Here is a 27,116-nt window from a genome sequence, read left to right as displayed (position 1 = left end):
TCCCCAGTAGAGAGCGCGTGCCACTGAGCAGCACGAGTAGAAAGTCTAATGAAGTCTGCAGCTTCGTGACCTGTCGATCACCATGCAGATGTGAGGTTCACAGCCTCGAGCAGACTGAACTTTTCTGGAAACAAGTTGTGAGCCTGAGGAGGATAACTATCGTAGAGTTATTATTGTCTTTATGAGGTTGATTTTTTTTGTCTGAAGTTCCAGAACAGAGATGATTTGATGGCGAGCCGGGCCCATGAGCAAGGAGGTCGATAATGCAGTGTAGCCAGCTACAGGACCTGCTCAGAGGACGTTGGATTGCTTGATTCATTCATTTATTTGATTCCACATAAGACACATACACTCTTATTAACCGATCGGGGTCGTGATAGTACACATTGACCCCTCTGGATATTTTCCCTGAAGTTGAAATCTTTTTGCATGTTGAACTCTTTTCACAATTCCTCTTTATAGAAGAGAATTCAGGTCTAGCTCGATAGGACTTTTTTTTTTGGTTTTGTTTTATCTGCACAGAACTCTATTTTTTCCTATGTTTATACACACATCATTACTGTAAATGGTTTTTGATGCTAAGAAAGGCATTAAAGAGAGTTGAATGCTCAAACCAGCACCAACTCGTTTTGTGAGTCATTTAAGGTGCATAATTTTTTAGAACCTAGATTGTCGTATCTATCCAAACAGGTTTGGACCACAGGTGCTACAATAGACACTGGAAAATATAAAGAGGTATATGTGGAATGAGATGGAAAATGAATGTAAAGCTTGACTTTTTATTTTTTACAAATCTGCATCATTATGTTGTTACTTCAGCAAGCTTAATTTACATTTGTTGCAAGTAACTCAATACAAGACTTCTTTTTTTCCAGGCTCATATCACTGAAGTGAGCTGCTGTGTAACTTATCCTGTTTAAGTGAAACTCTACAGATGAGCGTAGGCTCCTCCAGGTAGTACAAGGAAGTCTTCTCTGGAAGTATTTTTGCAATAAACCATACATACATACATACATACATACATACATACATACATACATACATACATACATACATACATACATACATACATAAGGACGGACATACATACATGCATACATACATACATGCATACATACATACATGCATACATACATACATAAGGACGGACATACATACATACATACATACATGCATACATACATAAGGACGGACGGACGGACAGACAGACAGACAGACAGACAGACAGACAGACAGACAGACAGACAGACAGACAGACAGACAGACAGACAGACAGACAGACAGACAGATAGATAGATAGATAGATAGATAGATAGATAGATAGATAGATAGATAGATAGATAGATAGATAGATAGATAGATAGATAGATAGATAGATAGATAGATAGATAGATAGATAGATAGATAGATAGATAGATAGATAGATAGATAGATAGATAGATAGATAGAAAACAAAGTTGCATCCACTGTTTTGACTAACCTGTTTTGTTTATGAGAACTGCTGCCTAGCAAACATGTTTTTTTTTTCAGTCTACATTTGGAAACTATTATCATAACCCCTGCTGGGATCACATTGTCTCTCTTAGCCACACACATCCATTCACAGCTGCACAGGACAGGGCAGGATGGCTCAAACACAACAGATGTCAGATGTCTTCAAATCCAGACTGCACACACGGTTTAGCTTACATTAGACACCCACAGACCAAGGAAAGGAGGGACGGTGAATGTAAGTCTACAATCAGTCCAGTCCATCTTCAGAGCTAAAACATTCTTACAAACATCTCCCCCCTATCTCTGCCTGGACCAGACTGCCTTTATTGGTATTGTTTACAGTCCTGCAGTGGCAGTATCTATTTAGATCATCAGCCACAGTATGCAGATGTCAGTGGGACAAAATATAACATAATAACCTGAACTGAACTGTGGCGGTCTACTTTAAGTGTTTGTAGGTACATTTGAGCTCACGGAGAAAAGAAGAAATCAGAAAAATAACTTTTCTTGCCTAACTTCATGTTTGTTGAACTCTCAATGAAGGCAAGGTCAGCTATTTTGAGCCAACGGGGTTAAAACAATCACAACGAGATAACGTTAATTACCCATTTCTTACCGAGTTTCTGTGTGGTGACTCAGACCCACTAGACCTCTTTGCCTTCTGCGCCAGTGATGTCCCAAATCTCAACGCCTCATACACAGGGTCAACCTTATTCCCACAAGCTTTAGAAGAAGAAAAAAAAACACAGCCACGTGGTCATTATTGATACCATAAACTCAGGCAGGTAAATCATATTCATCATCTCATGTGGTAAAGAAGTTCCAACAGAGTGGAGTAAAGATTTCACTCCAGACCACGCTGGAAATATTATGGGGATTTAAGCTACTCACCGATGGGCATTACTTCTTTGATGCAGCCATACTGTTCCTGGATCAGTAATGGAGAGCTGTAGTACCGCCGGAAGCCTTTGGGCTGAGGAGAGAAAAAGGCATCAGACAAATGGATATGCAACTTCACAGGAAGTAAACCGAAACACTGAATATTAAAATGTAGAATCAGACTTTTGTGGGAGGAAAACAAGTTCTCTGGTAACGACTTATTCAAACTTTAATCCTCAATAGTTCCCTATAAATACCACGTACTTCATTCATGTGTAGAACAGAATTATCCTGACGTGTACCATGAAATGAAAAACAGTTGCATTGGCTTTAGAAACCCAGAGGGGACAGTGGGTGTGAGTGGGATACTGTTGCTGATTACAAAATGACGCAAGACACAGTCTGCACTTTCCTGCAGCAGAGGTCTAACATTATTTCCACTCAATCCAAATGACTTTCAATGTTTCGTGATTTTAAGGATATTTTAAAATCTAAAAGTGTGCATAATTTAATAAAAAAATAGGAAATTAATGCTTGAAAACTTCAAATGCACAGCTCTAAAAAAAACTTTGACTATGGTCGATGTTGTCAACTACTATAGTCCTTCCTGTCGTGTCCTCCTCCCATCTCCACAGACCCTGAACATTTAACATTTATAAATCCATTACCCTGCTTCTTCCTATCCAATCAATACTCCCAAATCAACTCTGAATCCTGGAAAAATAAAGAAATAAGATCGAGGATAGAAATGCTTCTTAAACTCTGCAGTAATGATTAATAGTGATTGACGTATAACTTCAGGTTTATTTAAAGCCAACTAAGACACTGTGTTATTTTGACAAGTTCTGTCTTGATTATTTCTGCATATTTGAGACCTCTACACTGATTGCCTTTTTCCTTTTTTTCCCTCTTTGTTTACATTACTCCAATTCAAGTGGCAGGTGGTGAAACCTGCATTGCTAATAAGTCCTGATTAATTCTTCTTTTGACACCTCTCACCATGAGACAGCATCAAACAAGGCTTGATGAGAAGGAACCTTCAAGCTTTTCAGGGCCATCTCAAAAACTGACATTTCAGGTTTTAAGGTGGCAAGATTCTTACGAAAGGGTTAAAAGAGCTTGTTGGGAGTTTATCTGCCTTATTTGACGAACAAAAGACCAAACTCAGAGTCACTGACACTATTGCTGTTAATATTCATGATGTGACAGCAGTGACTAAAGTCGTGGTGTGGTTTGAGGACGGACAGGAAAAGTCTTGGAATAAGATCAGATAAAATACATTTGGAACTTATGGAATCTATTGCCAGATTGCCCCACATGTATTGAACAAAGATATGAGAACCACTAAAGAGCATCAAATATAGTACCAGGGGGAAATGCATAGAAACAAGTCAAGAAGAAAAAAAACTATGAAGGGGGCAACATAGATTTGTTTCTCGTGCACATTCATCAACAATCAAAAATCGGACAATGCTCCACATAAATTACCTAAATTACACACATTTACAATGAAGGTCTGAGAGGTGGAAGTTGCATGTTTTTGAACAGTGTTTAAAGGCACAAAGGAACAAACAAAAGAATGAAAGAAAGAAAGAAAGAAAGAAAGAAGCAGTCTCAATCAAAGCATGAACCAGGTGACCCTGAGGAGTGATGTTTTGTTGGTGTTATGCGGAAAACTTGCAACAACTTGTTGTTCTCTTTAATGCACTTGAGTTTTCCTTTGGTGCATTTAAAGCATCTTACTGACACCTTTTTCTTTGCTCCTTTGTTCCCATTTGAGATGTTTCCTGTTTTATGTTGTTACTCACCCTTTCCTCTTGTTTACGAAGCTTTATTCTCTATTCTGTCTGCACATGACACACACACCCCACCCTAATTGTTCTCTCCTGCAGCTGATTAGCTCAATCTTCACAATGTACTTAGTCCCAGTGTATCTGCCAGTTCAACTTTGTACAAACTTTCCAGCATTTTGAAGTGTTTATCCTGATTGTTAACGGAACTTTTCTCTCTTCACTTTTACTTTATTCCTGATTAATTTGGCTCCTTGGACTGGTTTTCTGGCTTTTAAAATGCTGCCTTCTCTTTTCCCAGTGTCTGAGGTTTTCCTTGTTTGTGTATAAATAATTTATTCTGCACTATAGTCTATTTTTTATCCCCCTGTATTTCTCATCGCACACGATTCTTACAGCTCACTGTGACTATATTCAGCCTATTCTATTTCATATCACACCATTTTTATCTGACTTTAATGAATTAGTCTTGTGAGTGTCTTTACTTGTGTTAATATAGCTGCTTTGCTTTGCCTGTTGTTTGTGTTTTGTGGTCAGTATCAATAAAAACTGATTAAATCACTACCTTTGTTAACTACATAATTAAAATTGGAATTGTACAAAGGAAGCAGTTTTGATGCAATGTATAGTTTACACAGTGGAGTGGTTCAGATAGCACTAGCTTGTAACAGTGTGAGGGCTAATATCCAAGCATGAACTAACTTGTTCATTAATACATTTTTAACACGTTTCGTATAAAACGGGAGGACTTTACAACACTACCACTCAACAAACAGACTCAGACAAAGAGATACATAATCACCTTTTCAGTGTGAGTAATCAACTAGCTAAATACTGAACATAATGTTTCAGTGAATTCATAAGAAAAGACATTTCCAAACGCTACTTTTCATGGTTCAAAAAGACTCAGAGCATTAGATAATTTGATTCCTTTAGTAAAGTGATGTCGGGCCAAGAGAAACAAGCATAGCTACATTAGTATCTAAGTTCAGAGCAAGTTGAATTTAGAGCTTAACTCCGTTGGGGAAACTTCCTTTTTTATGCACAACCTCTCAACCTCATTTTCCACTCCTGAGAGCCGATCAATTACATCTGCAGGCCTCATCCCGCAGGCCTCCAGTGAAAAGATGTCTCAAAAGGAAAGGAGGACAAGCTGCTTTTTTTGATATCACTTTCATATGTTATATTTACTTTTTTGTTTACACCAATTCAACGCATCTAACTTTGTAGAGTCGTATTTCTCATTCAAATACTGTGGAAGAACAAGATAGTAAAGGCAGGAAATCACACTTGATATGACCTGACAGTGCTTCAATCTAGGATGTGTGGAAACGACTTAAAGAGTCCCATTTCAATCTCTCACTGCCACTTTTTAAGATGGAAAGTGATGAACATTTTTTGGCAAAGTGTAACCTAATTCCTCCCCCAATAAAAACTCTCAGCCTACCCGGACCCCTCAACCAAATGGTCACATTACAATGTCAAGTAACAGTTAATGAGAGGCAATAATTGTGAGTCATTTTATTGTCCTTGGTCCAAGTTATAATTACAAGCTGCTTTTATTTTTCAATGGATACTTGGAAACAACGGACAATCACTATGACACTATCCCCTCAAATATAAAATTATATGAACTTCTGGACTTATGTTGAACAAAACTAGAAAGATACTTTGCAAATTCTTTGTAAATTTGTTGCTAAAGTAAACAAAGTAAAGAAATAAAAACTGTTAACTCTCTGAAGCCAACGGAAAACTGAATTTAAAAGGCAATAGCAACAGGCTGTTATTTAAAAACAGTATATTGGGCCATGCATATTAATCATTAACAATAACTATCAATTGTCTGATTCATATCGGTAACTTTACCATTTTTGTGAAAACCAAAAACTTTCCAACTTGTTGCCCCTATTTGTTTTCAATAGCTAATAACATTTAATGATAAATTATGTGACAATTGTTCTTTTTTTTGACATCACTCTTTTTCACAAACCAAGGCTTGACTTTCAAATTAAAATAGAGACTTCAGGGATGAGCCTGTGTAATGTTTAGCGCATCATAAAAGTGTCTATGGAGTCGGCTGAGGGTGATTGTATTGATCCTGATTAAAGGTCTTCTGCTGAGGATGACAGGGGTTTTTGCAATTGCTCGTTACATAACCGAAACAAAAGAGTGATGATATAACGATGAGGACGATGACGAGGATGGATGGTGATCACAGATGTACCAGTACACTAACACATCGAGTGTGATTTCTGAATAAGCACATTCTGCTGGGAACCAGTCACACTGCCAACAGGGATCTTTCTGTTTTTGTTGCTAATGACATCAGTAATGATATTCATGAATTTCCCTAAATGTTAACAGACAAATGTACTGTTTATTTCATGTCAGTATAATTCTGTGACATGTATCTCACCAGTTTGCCCATGCAGCGCTGCTGTCCCACTCCGTTCTCACATTTGTGGTGCAGGCTCATTTTGCAGGCTTTGCAGCGGAGGCCGTGTTTCGCTGTGTTTCCCGCCAAGAACACCACATGTTTGGCTGTTGTACCTGATACACACACAGAAAAGACGCATCACATTCAGGTCTGTCATGTCAGGACATTGACTTGTATAGTATTCCTCACTAAGCAGTATACTACACACCGAAAGGCAGAGGATATGATAATTTTTCAGTGCCTCATTTATTCATTGTTTTAACACACTTAATCCTAGCCAGAGCTTCTGGAGTCGTTCCCAGCATGCACTGGGAAAAACCTGTGAAGCAAGATGTGGACAATTTAACAGGGACAAAATTAAGCAAATGTGACACATGATGTTCACTTCTGCAAAATCAGTTTTTAACCAAACTGACTGTAGCCATTGCTATCTCTATTGTTTCAAACTGCTGACTGTGTGCAGCTCCTTTAAACCAATTATTTGTGTCTCAAAGGCATCGCAACGGTTTAAGATTTAAATGATCTATTTGTGAAGTAAAGTTAAAAAACAATACAAAGGCAAACATTAAGCTTGTGTGCATTAGCACCAAAGGCTGTGTGAAAAGATGGACGACAAAAAAAAAAAACTCCTCAAAATTGAAGCCAAAACATGTAGAGCAAACTCAACTGACTGGTTGCAGTTGACGTCATAAGCCCCGCCTCCTCCGCGTAAACAGTTGGTACAAGGGGCAAGCATATATTAAACATATTTTGCTGACTTATATTCAATTGATTTTGTAGAAGATTCATAAAGGTGTTAATGGGGTAAAAGCATGATTGACAGCTCAGTCGACTAATGCAGCTCCTTCTATAATGTGTGCACCAGGTTAGTAACAAAACATAACGTAGCAAACAATAACACAAGGGTCATCCAGATTCTATAACTATAACAGTCTAGAAACATATTCGAAGCTCCCAGGCTCGTCCAACCGCAAGATGACTGTGAGGCAGAACCAGAATATATCCAGGGATTATACATTTCATCTGACCTAAAAATGCATCAAGAGGATCCAGGAACCACTGGAAAACACTGGTGAAGAGAGCGAGGCATGATCTCATTTGCTGAGCCTGCTGCAGGCATGATTGGGTCCCAGATTAGCTGAAGGTAAGATTCATGAATGAATGATAAAGAAGGTTGTCAAAAGTTTATTGGGAAAATACCGGAAGCTCCCCTATGTGTCAAAAAGTGTTTTAGCTAAAATATAAACACCCTAAAGCATCACAGATAGCATTTCTGATCATGGCACACACACTATCCTGAGCATGGGGGTTTGCTGTGCGGACAAAAGTTCATATATCTTTTAATATGTCACCGCGTCTACCTGCGTTTGACACTGACTGTCCCTCAGGGGAAAAGCTATCACCTTTTCTGAGCTCATCTTTTAACTGTGTACGTGGAGGGAAAACCCAACCATATACAGTCCAGTATATAGAACATTTCCCATGTCAAAAGATCAAATATAAATAGTTATATCTTTATCTGACTGCACTGTCGAACAATTAAAGCTAGGAGTTAGTTGTTACTAAATTGAGAAAGCTTATGAGAAATTGTAAGGAAGTGTGAAATATACTTTATAAGAATTTGATTGATTTGATTTTAAAGTGGGAATCAGACTTCACAAATGATGAGAGAAGAATGGTTTCTAAGAAGGCATCTCTTTGCTTCACATTTCATGACAGTAGCCATTCAGACTGCAGCGACGTATCATACGTCAGCATTTCCGCATCAACAAGAGAGGACGCTGTTACATAGTCTCAGTGCTGTTGTTAGCTGTAGACTGGCAGATTTGCACTTCTGGCTCTCGATTGATAAATCAATGAGCATGTGCCCCACTCTGGCCTACACTCTGCGTGTGTGCGTGTGAAAGTACAGACATACCGAGAATTTATTGAGCTGATGCAATTGGTATTGAGACAGTAGTGTACGTCAGTGAAAGATTACAACGTTTGTTGATGATTGTCAGGCGTTATAAAGTAATAGTTATGCTTTATGAGATGGGTTTTGTAGCAAGCAAGTATAAGCAATATTTTAGTTCTTATTATCCTCAAAATGCAGCAAGAGGGTCAATGAGCTGAGGTCATACTGTCCTGTAAATGTCAAACCAAGCAGAACACCTGATCCCTGAAAAGGACGTGTAATTTGTATGGGGACAAAAACCCTCTGTCTGCTCTTCACATGCTGAACTACAAGCTTGTGTCACAATTTTTCGGCTCTATTTTCTCAATTTAAAGCTCTGGTGTTGCTTGGCTGCACATCACTAACACAGAGCTACCACATTTAGTTAACCTGAGATGGAGACTGGAAGGAATGCTATCCTGGACTCATCAGACAGCCTTAAATCTACACAACAACACCAAGACCATAAGCAGAGGCAATGAGCTGAACCTGCACCAAGGTTTAGGTCGCTCTGAATCAAGTTGTTGTTGTTTAATACCCTACAGCAGCTTTAAGAATCTCAAGTTGATGTCAGTCTCTCTGAACGAGAAGGAGAGGAATATTGAACCATGATTTCTTGTAAAAAAAATTAGAAGGTAAAGTAAACAGTATTTTTCAGCATGCCAATACAGTAAAACCAACAATTTTGTCTTCACTTGGTTTTGGCTGCTTTTTACCCCTTGATCACAGAAGAGACTCGGACCTGAATGCATCTCTTTGGTACTTGCTTTCTCTTCGCTCCTATCCCTTTATTCCTTTTTCCAAAAATGAGGTTTAAAACCTGAAACATAGCCTCTTGGTTTTTTAAGTGACGCTAATGCAGAAGCATTTAAATCTGAATTATTTCTATTGGCTAACACAGGGGAATCCACTGATTGCAGAAAAAGTCTGATCCATTAAACCAGATGGGAAAATTACTCTAGCTACTCGTGTTACCTCAGTGACCTCTTTTTGAGAGTTTATGGTCTCAATAGCTAGTTTTAAGCTTAGTTGCACAAAGCACGAGGATAATAAATGGCATTGAAACATATTTAAAGAAATAAACTATCTTTCAAGGGTCTGACGATCACACTTTTAGATGTAACTAATTCACAAAGCTAGTGATATACTGTGGATTTGGAAAAAGTTAAGTTATATGACTGTACTATCTTAGCTAGTCTAGTGCAGCTGTCAAGGTTGCTTGGTGACAGGTGTAGCGCCACAGTTGGGTACACTAAAGACAATTGTCAACTCATATCCAAGATTTATAAAGGTGGGAGACCATAGACATACGGACAACTTCAAATGAATTTTAATATTATAATCCTCCGAAAGCTCATAATAGAAGACTTGGCCAGAGCAGTAGGCCGCACACATTTTTTAGTAAGATTCCACAGACAGGAGATCTCAAAAAAAAATTATATGGTGGACGATCTAAGTCGTTAACTGGCTGTGTTTTGTTTTAATGCGAAAAAAATGAAAACAAGAAATTCAATCATGTATATTCACTCGAAAGCAAAAATGTGGTCACTTCTGGTTCAGAAAAACTATAGAGGCCACGACCTAAATACCAAACTTGTGGCATCAAAGTGGTACAAAAACCAATATCACTTATTATACTTCATTCACATGTCAGTAAAAGAAGAAAGCCAAACTTTCCATTTCTTCTTTATCTTATCTCTAATTTCCCACACTTTCTTTCTCGTTAAGTTTCCCACTCTTCTTCCCTACAGGATCTTTGTCTATCTGCACATCCCTTATAATACCAACACATTGATCCATAAAGCCGCAGTTCTTAACTTCACGCCTCCTGATTTCCTGTGAAAATAACCTTCATCTTGACAATAATTACTCCACCTCCTCTTCATCCTAAGCTTCAGCAGATCTCTGACCTGAGCAGCATTCTTTGGTTTATTTGTAGACTTTAATTAGTTTCTCACACAGCCATTAGAAACTGTTAACCATTAAAAACCCAATTTCCCAGTCGAAAGAATGAGGGGAGTAAGTCTTTAAATACTCAATAATACAATACTATAGGTGATGTATATCTTTTTATAGTATCCATTTGTGAACAGGGATCTTCTGTAATAATATGTAAGGTACAGACAAAACCATAACTGCTTCTTAGAATTATAAATCACTTAGGGCAAATAGGATTATAGAGATGTCTGACACATTAGTGCATCATTTGTATGTGTTAAGGCATTAAAGACCCGTGAGTGCCCCAGCATTTAAAACCTTGACTTCTGACTTCTCTCTGGGGTCACCCAAATGTTACTTGTCTGATTCATTGTTTTTATAGCACACATCAGTAAAAGATAATTAAATGAGATTACTGCCACATTTTTTTCGTGGATATCAAACTTCCTCATTCATTAATCTAGGAATTAGATTTCACAACCAACGCATATTCTATGTTCACAACCAACAAACATTTTCTCTGTCAGCCACAAATAATCCTCCCATTCGCTCATACAGAAATGTATTAAATAGGCTTTTTGGGAAAGGACTGTGATCAATATCTCACCATCAGGACATCAGGTACCAGCGAAGCTCATTTACTGTTAGACTCACAACAAGGCCTTTTGCTTAATATGGACACAAACTGCACACTGCAAAGGGTATATTTGTATATATAATAATAATATATAATTAGGAAGAAAACATGGGTGGACAATAGAAGCAGGAGTTACCTTGGAATCGTAGTTTATTCTTGAACTACAAGGTTACACACGATGGGTCAACATTTTTTATAAGGCCTTATCCACTTGTTTTCAGCTAAAACTAAACGATACAGTGTCAGCTTGTTGTTATAAGTTCATGGTTTTGTATTTTGCTCCTGTGTGTGTGTGTGTGTGTGTGTGTATATATATATGTATATATATATATATATATATATATATATATATATACACATACATACATACACACACATATATATATATATACACATACATACACATATATATACACATATACAGATATATATACATACATACACATATATATATACACAAATATACAGATATATATATATATATACACACACACACTTATATATGTATAGTTTTGCTTTTTGTGCAAAAGCACTTTGAATTGCCTGGAGTCTGAAAGGTGCTACATAAATAAACTTATCTTTCCTTACCTTATAGGCATTACTCAGTTAAACAATGAAAACTAAAACACAATTGTCTTCTATTCTAGTCTTGCTGATCTTGCTGCTTTGACAGAGTTTTAAAATATTGATAGTCATTTACTATCTGTCTTGAAATATATTTAGCCATCCGAATATTGATGAGCTATTGTCTTCATGGTCAGTCGAAAACTGAATTACTACTTAAGATTATCTTTATTGCTCCATTACAAACATGCTAATCTAGTTTGCTCTACTATCATCTGGTACTCTTGATGACTGAGCCATGAAAGGTTATTATATAATTCCCCCTTTCTATCATGGATGATTTCATTTTAAGAAACTCTTGTTTCATAAAGGATCTTTATTTTAGGAAGAAAGTGGGCAGTGAAAATGGTCATGCTGTCTTCTTCAATATACACATTATGGTTTTAGTCAATACATAAATGTAGGGTGGAATATAAAAATATTTAGATTTAAAGACTGATGGATCCTTAATATCTGAGATTCATACACATACATTAGAAAAGGATGTGGTAACACTAGATTCAGGAACAGATAGATGTTTACCATCAACTAGCTGCTAATTAGCATGCTTATCAGCTATTTGGTGGTGTTGCTTCTGTGTGGCTGGCACACCTGGAAGAGCTCATGTTTTATATGTGCTGTCTTGTATTGAGTGTTGATGTCTTTGTCAATGTTTTTATGCTCTCAGTGTAAGAGAAATTCCCCTCGGGGCAATAAAAGTTTCATTCACGTTGGCTCAAGTCAAATAAAGTACTCAGTGTTTTATTAGACTGTTAAATTGCTTGGTAGTTATAGACTAAATGATTGATTTATCCTGTATGACCTTATTCTACAACTACTAAGCAATTTAACAGTCTCATAAAACACTTGTTAATATCTACTGCTTCATTATAACTTTATAAAAGCTAAATCATGTCTGGCCAGCAAGCCTGCACCATCAGTCTGAGATCCCACCACCAACACTACGCTCCCTCTCTCCTTTGGACACAAACAAAACTTAGATACACATGTGTTTGTGTAAGCCCTCCTCCACCCTGTCTCAGCTGCTGACTACACTGTGTTCTCATTAAAGCAGGACAAATGATGAAAAGGACAGTGGGGTTTTTTTTTATGAGGGGACCAGAGGGCTCCACACCTCACACAGGCTGTACTGACCCCGCAATGTCCTTTTCAACACAGGCACATTTACGCCTGGCCATTGGAAACCTCACACTCCATGACACATGAAACGGGCTAGTATTCATGAACAATGTTTTTGTTATATATAACTTCAATTTTAAATAAGTTTAAAACTGCTTTTTCCATGTATTGTGTCCATCTTCATACAAGAAATTCTTCTTTTTTTCGTCAAGCTTTTTTATGCATGTCACTTTGAATCACTTTGTATGTACTATTAAAACCTAATAGAGGGAAAAGCAACTGTTGAGTCAGGTGAAAATACTATTGGGGTTTAGAACTGGTGACAGGACATATCCTCATTAGACATTTTTCTAATAAGAATATTGATTGATTGACTGATTGATTGATTGATTGGTAGTGATAAAGATAGTCAAAAGATAACATCACATGTGGATCATGTGCCTAGTCAAAAGATAACATCCACCGCTATTTGCATGTTGTATCTGCTATTAACAATGACATCAGGAACTTGATTGTCATTATCAGAGGCTCTTTAGGCCTTCAGATAATCAAAAGATGAATGAAGAAGCCCAAGAGAAGGGAACATGTGATAAGAGGAGGTACAGGGGCTGCCATGGCTGTTGTTTGCAATCTGACTTCACAACAGACAGCTGGGATACCCAGCTCAGTGTTTGCAGGTCAAGTTGTATGCTCAGAGTCAGGGACCATTTAATATGATCTGAAACATTATGAAACCATATGATACCATACGATGGTTCAAGTTTAAGCTACTTCTTGTCTCAGACAGTGGACACTCTGTGCTTATCCTGTTAGAACTTAGTGCTGTATTTGAAACAACTGACCATCATATCCTATTACACAGACTAGAACAATTACTTGGCATTACAGCTTTACAACATTAACTGCTTTAAATTACTTGGTTTAAATCAGATTAATCAGCTTAGTCTGAGTATGTTAGTGATGCACACCAATATTAACCATTGAATTGTACAAGGTTCATTGCCTGGACCGATCTTTTCACCTTGCTTCCTCTAGGTAATATCATGAGAAAAAACTCCATACATATTCGTTCAACTAAAAAGTATGGGGGGTGTTGCCTTAAGTTATCAGGCCCCTCTCCTTTGAAATCATCTACCAGCCAAGTTCCAGGACGCAGACACACTCACCTTTAAGAGCAGCCTTAAAACCTTCCTTTTTGGTAAAGCGTTTATTTAAAGCTGGCTCAGACTTGGAGCAGCTCTGATTTATGTTCCTATAGGCTGAGACTGCTGGGGTACATGGCACACTATGCTCCTGGCTCTTCCTCTCTCCCTCTCTGCACGTGTTCATGTTATTACTGCATGTAACTAACTGTAGATCATCTACCGTTAAGTTTACCACCATATATTATCTGGAGAGTTCCTGGATTCCTGAATTATGGGTGTGTTTTTTCTGCACATGGATTTTTGTTATTAAATATGAAGACATGAAGAGAGGCTCCCCCTTTAAGCATTAATATGTGTGAGTATTTTTGCATGTTCATCACTCTCTTTTTTTTAATTTGACTCCTCTTATAATTCTTAGAGAAAATTGTAAGTAAATATCTCAAGAGGAAATCTTGAGAGTCAAAGAAAGGTTTTCAATGCAATGGTATGCAAGATTCTTTATCTTTTATTTCCTGTGATCTTGAAATTGTGATCTTCTTTTTCTTTTCTAATCAAACTTATAAAGGAAGGATGCATCATAACCATACCTACGATCATGTGATTGCAGACGTCACAGAACGTTGGTTTCTTAAAGATGTGCTCCATGAAGCAGTGGCCTGCCGAGTCGACCTGCAGTGGGTTGCGCGACTGGGAGCGCGACGTGGGAGGAGGAGCACAGGGTATGGCTGGAGGGACCGGAGGGATCGGGAGGTTGGTGGAATGCGGAGGGGCCATCCCAATGTTGCAGAGATGGCCCGTGCTACTGCTCACATCCGAGAGCAACTCTGTCTTGTTGTCGCTGCTTGTTCGGAAGAAGTTGTCTGCACTCTTACTGCGGATGCTCTTGGTCTTGAAGGACAGTGAGCGCTTAAGTCTCTGCAGCTGGAAAGAGAACAAACGAGATGAAGAAAAATGGAGTGAGGGAGGGAGAGGAAAGGACAGAAATTGAATTGGAGGATAGTTAAAGAATGGGAGAGGAGAGAGAAGAATTGATTTGAAGTAAATCAATAACCATAATAACGTTAACAAATTATAAGCCTAGTGCATAAAACCTTTCTACAGATGTCTCAGTGTCCCATAGCCGACAAAAAGACCACTGCTTGAGGCTAAATATCTCTGTTCAGTAGAAAACCTTGGATGTTCCCTACCTGGAAAGTAATGTGATTTCCTCGTACGGGCAATGAATCACATCAACACTATTTCTCACATGCTGTGCTGCTGTTTCTGGCCGTGGCTCCTATCAATCTCATTAGGAACATCTCATACAGTATTCATATCCATGCTGAAAACTCCTTATTTAACCTCTCAGTATGTACTTCCTCCTCAGTAAACTCACTAATCCTGGGCTCAAACAAGCAAGAAAGAATCCCTGAACAGCCGCAATAATAAGAATTTATAGCTCTAGTTTCTGGCTTCTATGTGTGGCTGATGGTCTCTGATTGAAGAGATCGATTTTGTTTTAAGTGATTGATGGGTAGAGAAGGACTCCTAATGATCCCTTAATCCTCGGTGGAAATTTATAACTGCCAACAAGTAAATAACTGTGAAAGTTGGAGTTTGACTGTGGGGCGCTCTTCTTGCTTTGCTTATTAGCTATGCACTTCTTTGAATCAGAATAGCAAAAGATGAAAGAAAAAAAATCCAAAATGCATAGTGATCTGTGGATCATGTTTTTGGCCAACATGTATGAGTGTGTGTGGAGCTTTTTATTGCAGCTTTGGTGTTGTGAAGCTCAATCAATGCTACAGGTCACTCTGGGAAGAATCAATTTGGAGCCTTTCCCTACCATTACCAACCACCCACACGCAGACACACTCACACGCAGACACACACCCACACATATTCACACACTAACAGACGTGAAAATACAGCACGCATATTCTCAAGCAGCCTCATGAGTTTCTTCTCCTGCATGGCTTTTCCAAACCGTTAAAGAATAATGGTGGTAACACATGTGTAAACAAAGGGTTCTTTTGCCTTCTTTTTTCATAATTTCAGTAAAGGCTCAGCACGTGTGTCGTTACAAAAGCAGTGATTCTAAGGGATATTCTTTTTCTTCAATATTTAGAATAAAAAATGCAAATGAATTGAGATTTTGCTAAATTATCAGTGAGGAAATGTGTGCATGCATTGAGGAGCTCATGCTGAATTAAAGAAAACCAAACCTATAGGGGTTCTGTTACAAAGCAGGGAGGGTTAATGGTAGATGGCCCAGGTGATGCAAAACAAAATTTAAGAAAGCCAAGTCATTGCATAATACAATAACAAATAATGTAAATAAAAAAGTGCCCTTAACAAATATGAGTGATGATGGATTAATCCTGGTGTGGCATTAGATTAACTAAGTGATCGATCCTGATAGCAATAAAAGTTGTAAAGTAAAACAACTTTTATCTTGGACATGCAAATTAACGTTTGCGTTACGATGGACTAATTGCAGCAGCATGTGCTACAGTTTGCACGAGAATGAAGTCTCACCTTGCGCTTTTGATGCTCGGGCCTCACAGTATTCTTAAAGAAGGAATAAAAACACACAAAAAACAGCTTTTCTCAATTTTAAGGGGAAGTTGTTCGACTTGTCCGGTCAGTTTGAAACTTTCTTAAATCACTTTTTTGTCCCTCTCAAGTGCTTTACCACTCATCACCAGAGAAATTGGATGTAAGTGCGGTTGTATGGCAGAAGTTTCAACATTAAGTGAGAAGTCAGCCAAAAGTCTCTTAAAAAACCCAGTGACTAAACGTGCCAAAGTAAAAACTCACATGCTCAAGCCCTACAAGACAATGCAAAAGTTGATATCTTTTATCAATGCTGCAGCAAATGAGAAAACTGACAAGCACTAATTGTGTGAAGGCAGAATAATTCACAAAGTGTCATTTAAAAAATTGATAAAAACAAAGAGAGAAAGTGTGAGTCTCGTCTGTTCTGTGTGAGAGTTTTAGGGGACAGAAGAGGAGAGCTGCTGAAGTGATCCAACACCATGACTAGTCCAATATTTTACTGCTAATTGTAGTCTGGCCACATGTGGCCCACATAGATGGCAAAATGCCTGAGGCAGCTGTGGGTCTCTATTACAAAGCCTACTTTCCTCCATCAGACACAAGCTGAAAGTTAAACCCATATGCCACTTCATTATCATTATAAAGGTAACATGAACACCATATAGAACTCCTTTACCATGCAGCTGTTTAAAGTGTATCAAGTGCTTTGAATAGATATAGGCTTTATATCAGTGCTGATCTAGTATCAAAATTAAATCCATAATCCCTTTTAGTTGAGCTCTAAATTGGTATAGTGGCTGATTTAAAAAGATGAGTGCCATAATATTTTGTAGTCTTGACTCATAAAGAAGAAAACAGAGTGAGTAGGGTTTTCAAAGTTGAATTTAAACAAAACTTTTTTATTTTAATGGTATTTAATTCTGTGGCGCAGTCTGACAATGCGTAATCATATCAATCCGTTGTTTGTTTGTTTTTTTTACCTAATGTGAGTATGGAAGTAGTCTTTTTTTTCACTTTTAACGTTATGTTGATGTTTTATCTCGTAACCTACTGATCATATGTTTTAAGTCTACCTATCTGTTTTAGGAATCATTTTGCGTTCGTCCTTTCTGAATCCGGCTGTTAAAGCAGTTTTAAAAAGCTGATAAGTGTGGGATGAAACACAGATTTGATGTTTTGGGGTTTCTTGCTTAAGTTGTATTTAATTTCATGTTAAGTTTCAGTCTTTCGTGAGAGTGAGTCCGATGAACAAAAACACGTCTATACAGAGTAAAAGTAGATAGTAGGCGAAGTATCAACAGGAGGATCTTACCTTGGTTTCCTGCTGGTTGGCGTTCGCCGATGGGGATTTTGGAGTCTCATTCTGATCCTGTTCGTCCTCTTTGCCCCCACTTTCGTCCTGAATCGTGTTGACCGGTGGGATCATCCTCTCGTTTCAGGGATCTCTAAAAAGATGTTGCTCTGGAGAGTTTTTTCCCTCCCCAAGCTGTTTACATCCTTTTCGTTCCTCTACAGCCACCGCGACCCGAAGATAAGAGGAGAAGTCATCCAGACCCAATAAAGCTCCTGCTGCGATCGACTAAATCCGCTCTCGCGGACAGGAAAAGATAAGATGTCTTCAGGAGGAGAGGAAAGGAGTTCTTCGAAGTCAAAAGTTGAAAACCGGCTTGGTTCAGCTTAAAACTATCCTGTCCTTCTAAAGGAGACTTTCGCGTTTCTCGTGACGGCGTGCGTAATGCTGCCAAGACATCTCCAAGTCCACGCTGTGCGCCGCGCGCCAAACACTGCCAATACACTAAGGGGCGGAGAACGGTGACAGACTGAGGGAGGGAGGGAGGGAGGGAAGGAAGGAAGGAAGGAAGGATGGAGAAGGAGGAGAAATATGAGACCAAAGAGTACGTCTTGCGTAAATTGAGATAGAGGACAGTAAAAATACTACATCCATATGGTTACCCAGTGTCAGTAAGTTAAAATATGTTGAATAGGGTGTTTCTTATTTCCATGGCAAATCCACTTATTTAATTGGATTTTTCTTAAAGTCTCTTCCTTAATTGTCTTAATTGATTTGGATTTAAGGCTTAAACAAGGTCATGTCATTGTCTTCACTTCAGTAAAGTTTGACTCAACAAAAAAAGAATTGAAGGCCTTGCTTTGAAACAAGATTTTTGGGGAAATATTTATACTTGCAGCCCAGTCATGAGATAGCAAAAATAATTACAAAATATATTTATAATATTGAGTTAATGGGGCAGTTGGTTTGCCAGACTGTCTTGTTGTTTAATGTTGAGCTTGCTTTGTTTAAGTTAGTTTATATTGACTAGTTTTGCTTTAAGTGAAGCAGCTACAAAGCTTTGTCAAAAAGCAAGAACATCTTTTCGAAGGTATACATGATTCACCAGACTTTTTCCACAGGTGCTGGGGGACCCCTCCAGAAACCACCTGCTCGAGGCTGAAAGGATAAGTGCAGCAGAAACCAGATAATATTTTAAAATGACTTTTAGGGGTTCAGGTATATAGATTCCATTATTTTAGTCCAAAGCCAGGTCCACAGTTACCTCTTTCTGTGCTGTGCTGTGCTAAGCTAACTGGTTGCTGGTTTTGCCTCATACATTGACTCCTAAATCTTAAAGTTTTTCATAATGTTAAATCAAAAGGATTCACTGTGCATGTAAAACATGTAAGTACATGTTTGACATTAAGTTGTGTGAATTAGTTCTTTTTTGTATTAAATATCCTGATACCGCCTCTTTTGCCCAATCAGAATCAGAGAAAACGTTATTATTTCCTGGGGGAAATTCGGTTGTTACTGTAGCTCAAAAACACAGAGGTAAAGAAATCAAGAATCAGCTGTGAGACCAATGACACTATCATTTATATATATTTACAAATCAATAAGCATTTTTTCAGGAAATAACATTAATATGACACTAGCTTTCAAAGTAAAATATGATGCATCTCACCTTTCTCAGATGGTGACGCTCACCATAGTGATACATCACTCTGCATCCCTCCAGGCTCCCCTGTGATGTCCTTGAAAGTGGGGCGAAGGAGGCAGGCCAGACTGCATCCCTCTCTCTCTGAGAGGAAAGCACACACCAAAACAGTCCCAAAGAGTTTGGACACATATCAAGTTCAGCTTTGAGAACTCAGGAGGGAATCCCCTCCCCAAAAACTAACCTCACATTTATGAAAATGAAAAAAAAAAGGCTGGTTTAAAAAAGAGTCACCATAGCTGTTTGTCTGACTAGAGAGTACAAAAAGCATGGGTGTTATTTTGAAACTCCTTAGCTATTTGTGAAAAACAAAAGGCTCTCTGGAATTTACAGCATCATCAAAAGCATCATCCGATGAGTTTTATCTGGCTGGAAAAAAACCTTTTGTGTCAAGTAACATAAGAATTTGTTTGTTCAGCCCATACTTGTCTTCGTGGATGGGGAGACTGTGTAAATCTCAAAGGTTTCGATCATCGCACCCAAGAAATGGAGAAAGCATAAAAATCTACATGTATTTATATGTATTTTTTGAACAATCAACCACTAAATACAGTAGGTTGCGCCTCTTTTCTTTGGATTCATTCCATTTCTAACAGGTTGCTAAAAAAATCCTTGTCATCTACAAAATTAGGATTAAATAAACAACCAAAAATAGAGATTAGGGTGATCTTAACCTCTAGGGGGAAAAAAAGTTCCCATAGTTCTTGCCGCTATTCAGCATCTGTTGTCCACCTGCTGTTAAAATCACAAAGGACAAGTAGTGACTTTTTATGACATTCATGCTCTTAGGAACAGTTCAATTGTTTTGTGAAAATTATGGTTTTACATTGAGTTATGTGCAGGCATAACGCTAAAGACTTTCAAGCTCTGTCAGGTCTTTATCAAAGCTTACAGGCTGCAAGCTGACGTAAAGAGGTGTCACCAGACTTTCTGGCAGCTCCACCCGGTCCACTGCCGTCAGTCATCCTTGGCTTTAGTGCAAGCGCGCTTGGAGCCTGTGTAGGTCACCTGTCTGTGACGTACAAGACCTCATTTCAACACTTTTCTACTCGTACTCACAAACTTGAACTCATGTTCTGATTCATACACACTTAAAAACAATCCTAACCCCAATAATTTTACAGATCCACGTATATGAAAGCAAAATTGTGTGCACAACTATTTTATTCACATACAAATGATTAACGTTACGAACAGTTAGAATCATGAGCACATCTTTTTGAGAGCATGCTCACTCCATACTATCCTGCCACTGGATGAGATAGCCTATAAAAACGGATTTGATGAACAGACTTTCATATGTTCCACCAGCAGATATTCACATTTGGAAGCTTATGGTCAAACTTTCCAGAAACAATTTTGTTTTCATAAGCTGCGCTGTTCCCGTTCACTTATTCCCTGTAAATGAATCATCGCTCCCTGCTGATTTGTTTTATAGTCGTAAATGATGCTTCAAATATCTGGCCTGATGGCTAGAGCAGAACAATCACACAGATCTGTTTTTTGTTGTTAAATATATAAGCTAAAGTTGATGATCAACAATATACAAATGTCATGACATAAATAAACAAAATTAAATTGCATTGTTTCCTTCAATAACCATCACTTTGTCACTTTGAGTGTGTGTATTTCTGGATGTGTTGAAATGTGTATGTTTTTGTGTGAATTTTTTCTCAAGTTTATGTGCCCTATATCTGTCTGCAGGTTGCTTCTACAGAGTTGTAAAAGGTTGTTATCTGTTTGAGTGCCTTCATCACTGAATATGTAATGATTTCACACATTTATGTGTGATTTTCAAAAAATGTTAATGCAGCTTATTTCTGACTTCATAAATAACAAAGATCTCAAGCTGTCTGAAATGTTGTTGGGGAGACTAAATGAAAATGAAGTGAGTATAGCCACCTTTTCAACAACAATAACTACATATTCATTGGCGTTTCCACTGTCAAAAGTTGAGAATGGTACTGAAAACAATGCGTACCGTCCTACTTTTTGGTATCCTTCTGTCTGGGTGCCAGGCATAAGGTTTAAGTATTTTAAGACAGTCAGTTCAAGTCTGTTTTTGACACTGATGTCCCCAAGGACCACCTTGAAGGTGCATTCCTCCTTTGGTCATCCTCCATTGTTGCGATTTGTTTACTGAGTCACATCCTTCTTTTTCATTCAATTTAGTGGCGGACTGCAATGATTCCACTTTATTGTGTAGCTGACTTAGCTATCGCTATCTGGGTAGCCAAGAAAAGTGACGGTTGGCTGTAGAACCGAGTTTACCATACCAAACGGTTCTGAACCAAAGCAGAGCATTTGGTAGAAATGGAGTTTTAAATATTCCTGTCATCTCCCAAATAATTAGATAAAAACAGTATAAGCTGTATAATTTATGATTGTGGCTTAGAGTACAGAGTCTGTTGTTAAATCATTGATTTCTGTGAAATGAAGCACAAGGTTGAGCTATAATAAATGGATCTCAACGTTTGGTTTGTAAAGATTTCCTTTTTCTGCCATTTCTGCTCGTTGTGTCTCAAGCGCCACAAGGTTTTGAAATCTTCTCTTGAGCTTTGTCACACTTGCATGTGCCAAACTCAACATTTTTCCTATATTAAGTGGGTCTTTGGATACGCCGGGAGACTCAACATGTCATTGGGCTATTTCTGGAGTCTAGTTTTTTGCTTATGCACACATGGTGTTTGCATGGTGCCAGGAAGACACAATCAGTTTGGTATCATGTCATCAGCTTAAACACTTTGAGGACAGAAGTAAAGGGCTGACAGATAAAACATACGGTAATTAAGAATTCATCCACTTTGCCCATGATTGCTCTTTCCTCAATAAATAGCAATGACTTTTAACAACATAGTGGAAAATGGGTAAGGAGGTGACTTTTGGTTTGGAAGAAGAGATTATTATCATTGTATCAGTGGAGCCTTTCAACATTAAAGCTTTCTTATTTAACACTGCAGCAGTTCTGTAGTTTTCATGAATATTTTTAGGTATTAAAAATGCTCTAATCTGAGGAGGTCTGAAAACTAAAAACTGAAAAACTAGCAAATGAAAGCACATATCAAGAGAAAATAATGATAATAAGTGATTTAAGTGGCCTTTTGACACTTTTCATCGAAAAAGGTGAAGAATAAATCTATTTTCTTTTTCTTCGGCTCAAAGAAGAAAATGATAATGTTGGCAATTATCAGTGACCAAACCTGACATTATACACACATACACACCTACAGATATGTCCCTGCATGTGTTACAGTAATGGGCAAATTGATTCCCTTAGAACCAAGGCTAATTAGTCCACCTTATTATGAGCCATCCCAGGAATAGTCTCTGCAGGTTCACGGCAAAGTAATGAGAGACAGGAGAATGTGTGTGTGTGTGTGTGTGTGTGTGTGTGTGTGTGAGAGAGAGAGAGAGAGAGAGAGAGAGAGAGAGAGAGAGAGAGAGAGCGAGAGAGAGAGAGAGAGAGAGAGAGAGAGAGAGCGAGAGCGAGAGCGAGAGAGAGAGAGGTAGAGAAAAGAAGAGAGGGAGAGATTTCCCTTTCATAAATTTAATATTTAACTTTCTCAATCTACAAAGTATAATGAAACCGACCATGATCAATTATGATTAAACTGTCAAAGCCCGACACATTGATTTGAGATCTTTGCTGAATGATCTAATCCTCCCAATGCCCCTGTTTTATGTCCTCATCTCTGTCCAAAATAAGGCAAGATAGACATAAAGATTGACCAGGCTATGACAACACATCCTTTACTTGACATATTTGTACTCTGAATATATAAATTCAAACCATTTTGTCCGCCTGAATCTTTCCAAAGTGAACTGTTATCAGCTCTTAAGCTTGCTGATTACAAAAGCAGGTTAGTATTAAGTTAATGTTAAACATTTCCAAAGGACTCTGTTTGGTTCCTGGCAATCCACTCGTGACGGAAAGACATTCTTTGGTACTTCCTATTTTATTTGTGTTTATTTGATCTATTCTATTTGGATTTTTATTTCGTAACTCCCAAATTTCCCTTCAAAAGAGAAGTAAAGTATTATCTTATTTTTCCTTAATGAGAGTGGTATCGATTTTCTTATCAAACTCACTGAGGATGAGTCGATACTTGTTGCACCGTAAATGTCAAAATTATTATGGCCATCTTTGTAAGGCTGGGGTGTCTGTGTGTCGTCTGATTCATAAGTGTTCAGCACCTCTCAGTATCTCACACTTAAAAAGGTGTAAAACTGAGATGTACATTCTGTCAGCTTTTCTTTCTGGACTTTGATTAAAGTAAGAGTGCTGCTGTTGAGCATGGAGCCTCTTTTTTTCACCTCTGTATTTGAACCTGTGAGTCACTGTCAACCCCCTGTGACCATGCAACTGGTCTCCAGCTGGGCATTTCTATGTCTCTGTGTGCAAGCCTCTGCAAATGGCACAGCCAGGCTAAAAACAGCATATATCAGCAGCTGATCTTCACGTCACATCCCTGTCAGAGGAAATAAGAGGCAGGTTTGACATACTATTACGACTACAAAGGTGGTTGGGTTTTTTTTTAATACTACATCTTTACTGGGATGATTTGCATTTTTTATGGTAATATATTTTACATAACATTTTACATTTTTTATGTTTAAAATTTCTAACATGTTTAAATACATTTGGTGTCAAATATAGTGAGTAAAACCAAAAATTGGCTTTACAGATTTTAAGGTCATACTGCAAAACAATTTTTGTCAACAAGCCACCAAAACCTCCCAGACAATAATATAATTTACATTGGCTTTCTTACATTGTAGTTGTTGTAGTTGTTCTTACATTTGTGTCTTCTAAAAATCCAAGTGACATTTTCAAATTTTGAAGAAGATTTAATCCTAATTGCCAAATCCACAAGCTTGGTTCCAACTGAGGGTATACTACAAATTTCAAAAAAGACAACAAATACAGCTTGATATAAAATAAGGGCAGCGTCAGTGCTGTTATATAAATAGATATTTCCTTTGTCTGCTCCCAATTAATCCTGTGGTTTTCACCTCATACTTTCTTTAACCTTTACTGTTCTTACTAAACCTGACTACAGAAGCTTGAGATTAAGACAAGTTTGATGCATGAGTATTTTAGCAGTCTAGGATGCTGCCTGTGTTTACTGCAATGAAGAAATAAAATGTGTTGGAACTTTAATGGAAGTCTATGTGTGAGTTAATTCTGTGGTTAGTTTATAAATTAGATTTGTTTACACAAGAAAACCAAAAAATAGGAGATAAGAATATTAAAGACAATCTGTCCTGTCTTTTCAATAAAGGCCCATAAAGCCCCAAAACAAATCTTAAAAAAAAAAAGGTGACTTCCAACAGTGCTGTTAATCCCGGTAAACATAGCCACACAGGCTTGGTTGGGTCCTATGAGACTTCCTGTGTTAAAGGGGGGGTACTTAGCAGTCTCCCCTTTTCTTTTCTATCTAATCTGTGAGTATTTACACAATTCTGGAGATACTTGTCACATATTTGAGAACATTACTGATTATTCATCAGTATTATTCATGAGAGCTGCAATTTGCAAGCAGTAGCAGTGAAATACATGACCGATGTCTTAAAAGGGAAATTATCCATTGAGTATCATATAGCCTTCTCAAATGACAAATGAGAAATGAAAGCTTCACAAAGGATCTGGAATGTCTTTGTCATAATAAGAAAATTGGTGAAAAATTGTACAAAAAATACCTGATTACGCTAATTGTAGAAAGGTTGTTAGCTTTATCAGCATAATTTTAGAAAACAGTTCCCGAGAGGATTTTTTCATATTATCTGCGAACAACAGCAGCACAAAACTAATCATAGCGCTCCTGTGGTAAGGCGAGGTGACCAGTAATTTAAAAATCGTACAACAAAATCTAGTTGCTTTGAATAAATATATTATTTACTACAAATAGGTTTACAGTTCTTGGACAGCACCTTGGCTTGTGTCATTAAATTTTCCAACAGAAACAGCGTTATTTATATATATCTGCCTCATAGGAAACAATACTGGGGTACCATCTGGTACTCACAATCAGGCGCTTATTAATTTTTAAAAAGATGCACTGAGATTAGGTCAAAGAGAGTGAGGAAGTGTGTGAAAAATACACACTGTCTCTGCAATAGGCAATCCTTAAGTGAATTTTTTTAACAAGTATAAACCTTTGGCCACAATTCACCAAATCTTGTGCTAAATACCTTCACTCAATTTGGAAGAGTATTTAGAGATATTTTTCCTCTAAGGTAGCAAATAAAAGTCAGTCACAAATGGGAAGCTGGCAGGCCAAAATAGGGCCATGATGATGACTTGCCCCAATTAATAATGTAAAATGATGGCTATAAACTCACCACAGATATCTAGGTGCTGTGAGGATCTAACAATCCAATCAGCATTATCTGTAATCCTTTCTCACCATAATGCCCTGTCTACCTTTTATTTCTATTTATTACTTCTTTGTAGGACTATGCCAGGTTAGCCTGGCAAATGCCACATATACCCAGATGGCAGCCTTTTTTGTGACATCATGGTAAGGTTCGTAATAAGAAAAGCTGTGCTTCAACTGCTTAAACTATCAGACTTAGCTAAAAGAGGTATTTGATTGATTACAAGAGTGTTGTAACTAAGCTGCAACCTCTGGTACTGAAAAATGAAGCCATTGCAGAAGTGGAAAAAACTGCAGTTCCTCAAGTGTCCACATTGAGACCTATTACAAAAGCCCCAACATCCACTTTAAAATGTTACAGTTTGGTACAAAAAAAAACAATTTCGGCTGAACAGCTTGTGTCTTTATTGGTTTGCACTGTGTTGTCTTTTTTTTGTTTGTTTCAATAAATACAGTCACCACTTTGGTTATGTTTAGGCAAAGAGTAAACAAGTGGTTGCTGTTGTAGCTGCTCATAGGAAGCTAATAGGCAGCATAAGCCTCTCCTCTTTGACTGTGGCAAGATGGTGGAAAATTCATTTGAGATGGCCTTTCCAATGTGGCAACCATTGTTGAGCTTTATACTCTGTTAATTCAGTCTACGATGGCTACAGAATATTACAGTAGTGTTAACTCCTTTTGCACCATGCCATGCGATGCATCACTACCAACTGTAATGTAAGCTAGGAAGTTGTTGAAGGCTAATGTTAGCCATTGTCTTGCTAGGGAAATCAAACATGACATTTTAGCTTTACGCCTAAAGAACATCTTTAAGAAAATACTTGCTAAAACCATGATGTTTGAAATGTTTTCATCGCCTACTTATGTTTTCAAACAACTAATATATGTAGTACAAGTAGTAAAAACCAGAACATTTTGGAGGAGCTGTTCAGGGATTTTTTTAAATTTTGGATTGAGTCAGGCTAGCTGTTTCTGTGGATAGCTGTCATGTTAGGTCTCGTTAGATCGCATGTAGCTCCAGGCAATTTGGTAACTGAGTGGTTAAAAAAATAATACTATCCTTTTTAAGGTACATTGTGGTTTAAGATTAATTCAGCACAAAATCAAAACTATTGTCCTATTTAAAAAAGTTGCTTTCCTTTTTCACATCTGATAAATTAATTTCTACTTTATTCTTCTTCCCAGGGAACATGTTGACCTTCAACACAA

The 27,116-nt window shown here is 37.8% G+C and overlaps 1 protein-coding gene across 2 annotated transcripts in view; it reads right to left on the bottom strand.

Moving 5' to 3' along the window:
- The window catches only part of stac (SH3 and cysteine rich domain), a 30,598-nt gene extending 12,071 nt beyond the window's left edge, over positions 1–18,527 (bottom strand). The window contains exons 1-6 of one of the 2 annotated variants that reach the window (XM_079369627.1): positions 17,850–18,527; positions 16,517–16,549; positions 14,587–14,920; positions 6,580–6,713; positions 2,386–2,467; positions 2,111–2,217 (exon numbers count right to left, since the gene is read on the bottom strand). In XM_079369627.1, the coding sequence (XP_079225753.1) occupies positions 2,111–2,217; positions 2,386–2,467; positions 6,580–6,713; positions 14,587–14,920; positions 16,517–16,549; positions 17,850–17,963 (804 nt within the window). In that variant the 5' untranslated portion in view covers positions 17,964–18,527. The remainder of the gene's footprint in view (positions 1–2,110; positions 2,218–2,385; positions 2,468–6,579; positions 6,714–14,586; positions 14,921–16,516; positions 16,550–17,849) is intronic. The other variant, XM_079369628.1, reaches the window with a different exon arrangement.
- Between the last annotated feature and the right edge of the window lie 8,589 nt (positions 18,528–27,116).

This window comes from Symphodus melops, assembly GCF_947650265.1.
Source record: "Symphodus melops genome assembly, chromosome: 19".
In the NCBI taxonomy this organism is placed as follows: Eukaryota; Metazoa; Chordata; class Actinopteri; order Labriformes; family Labridae; genus Symphodus; species Symphodus melops.
This window is presented reverse-complemented; position numbering and strand designations above follow the sequence as displayed.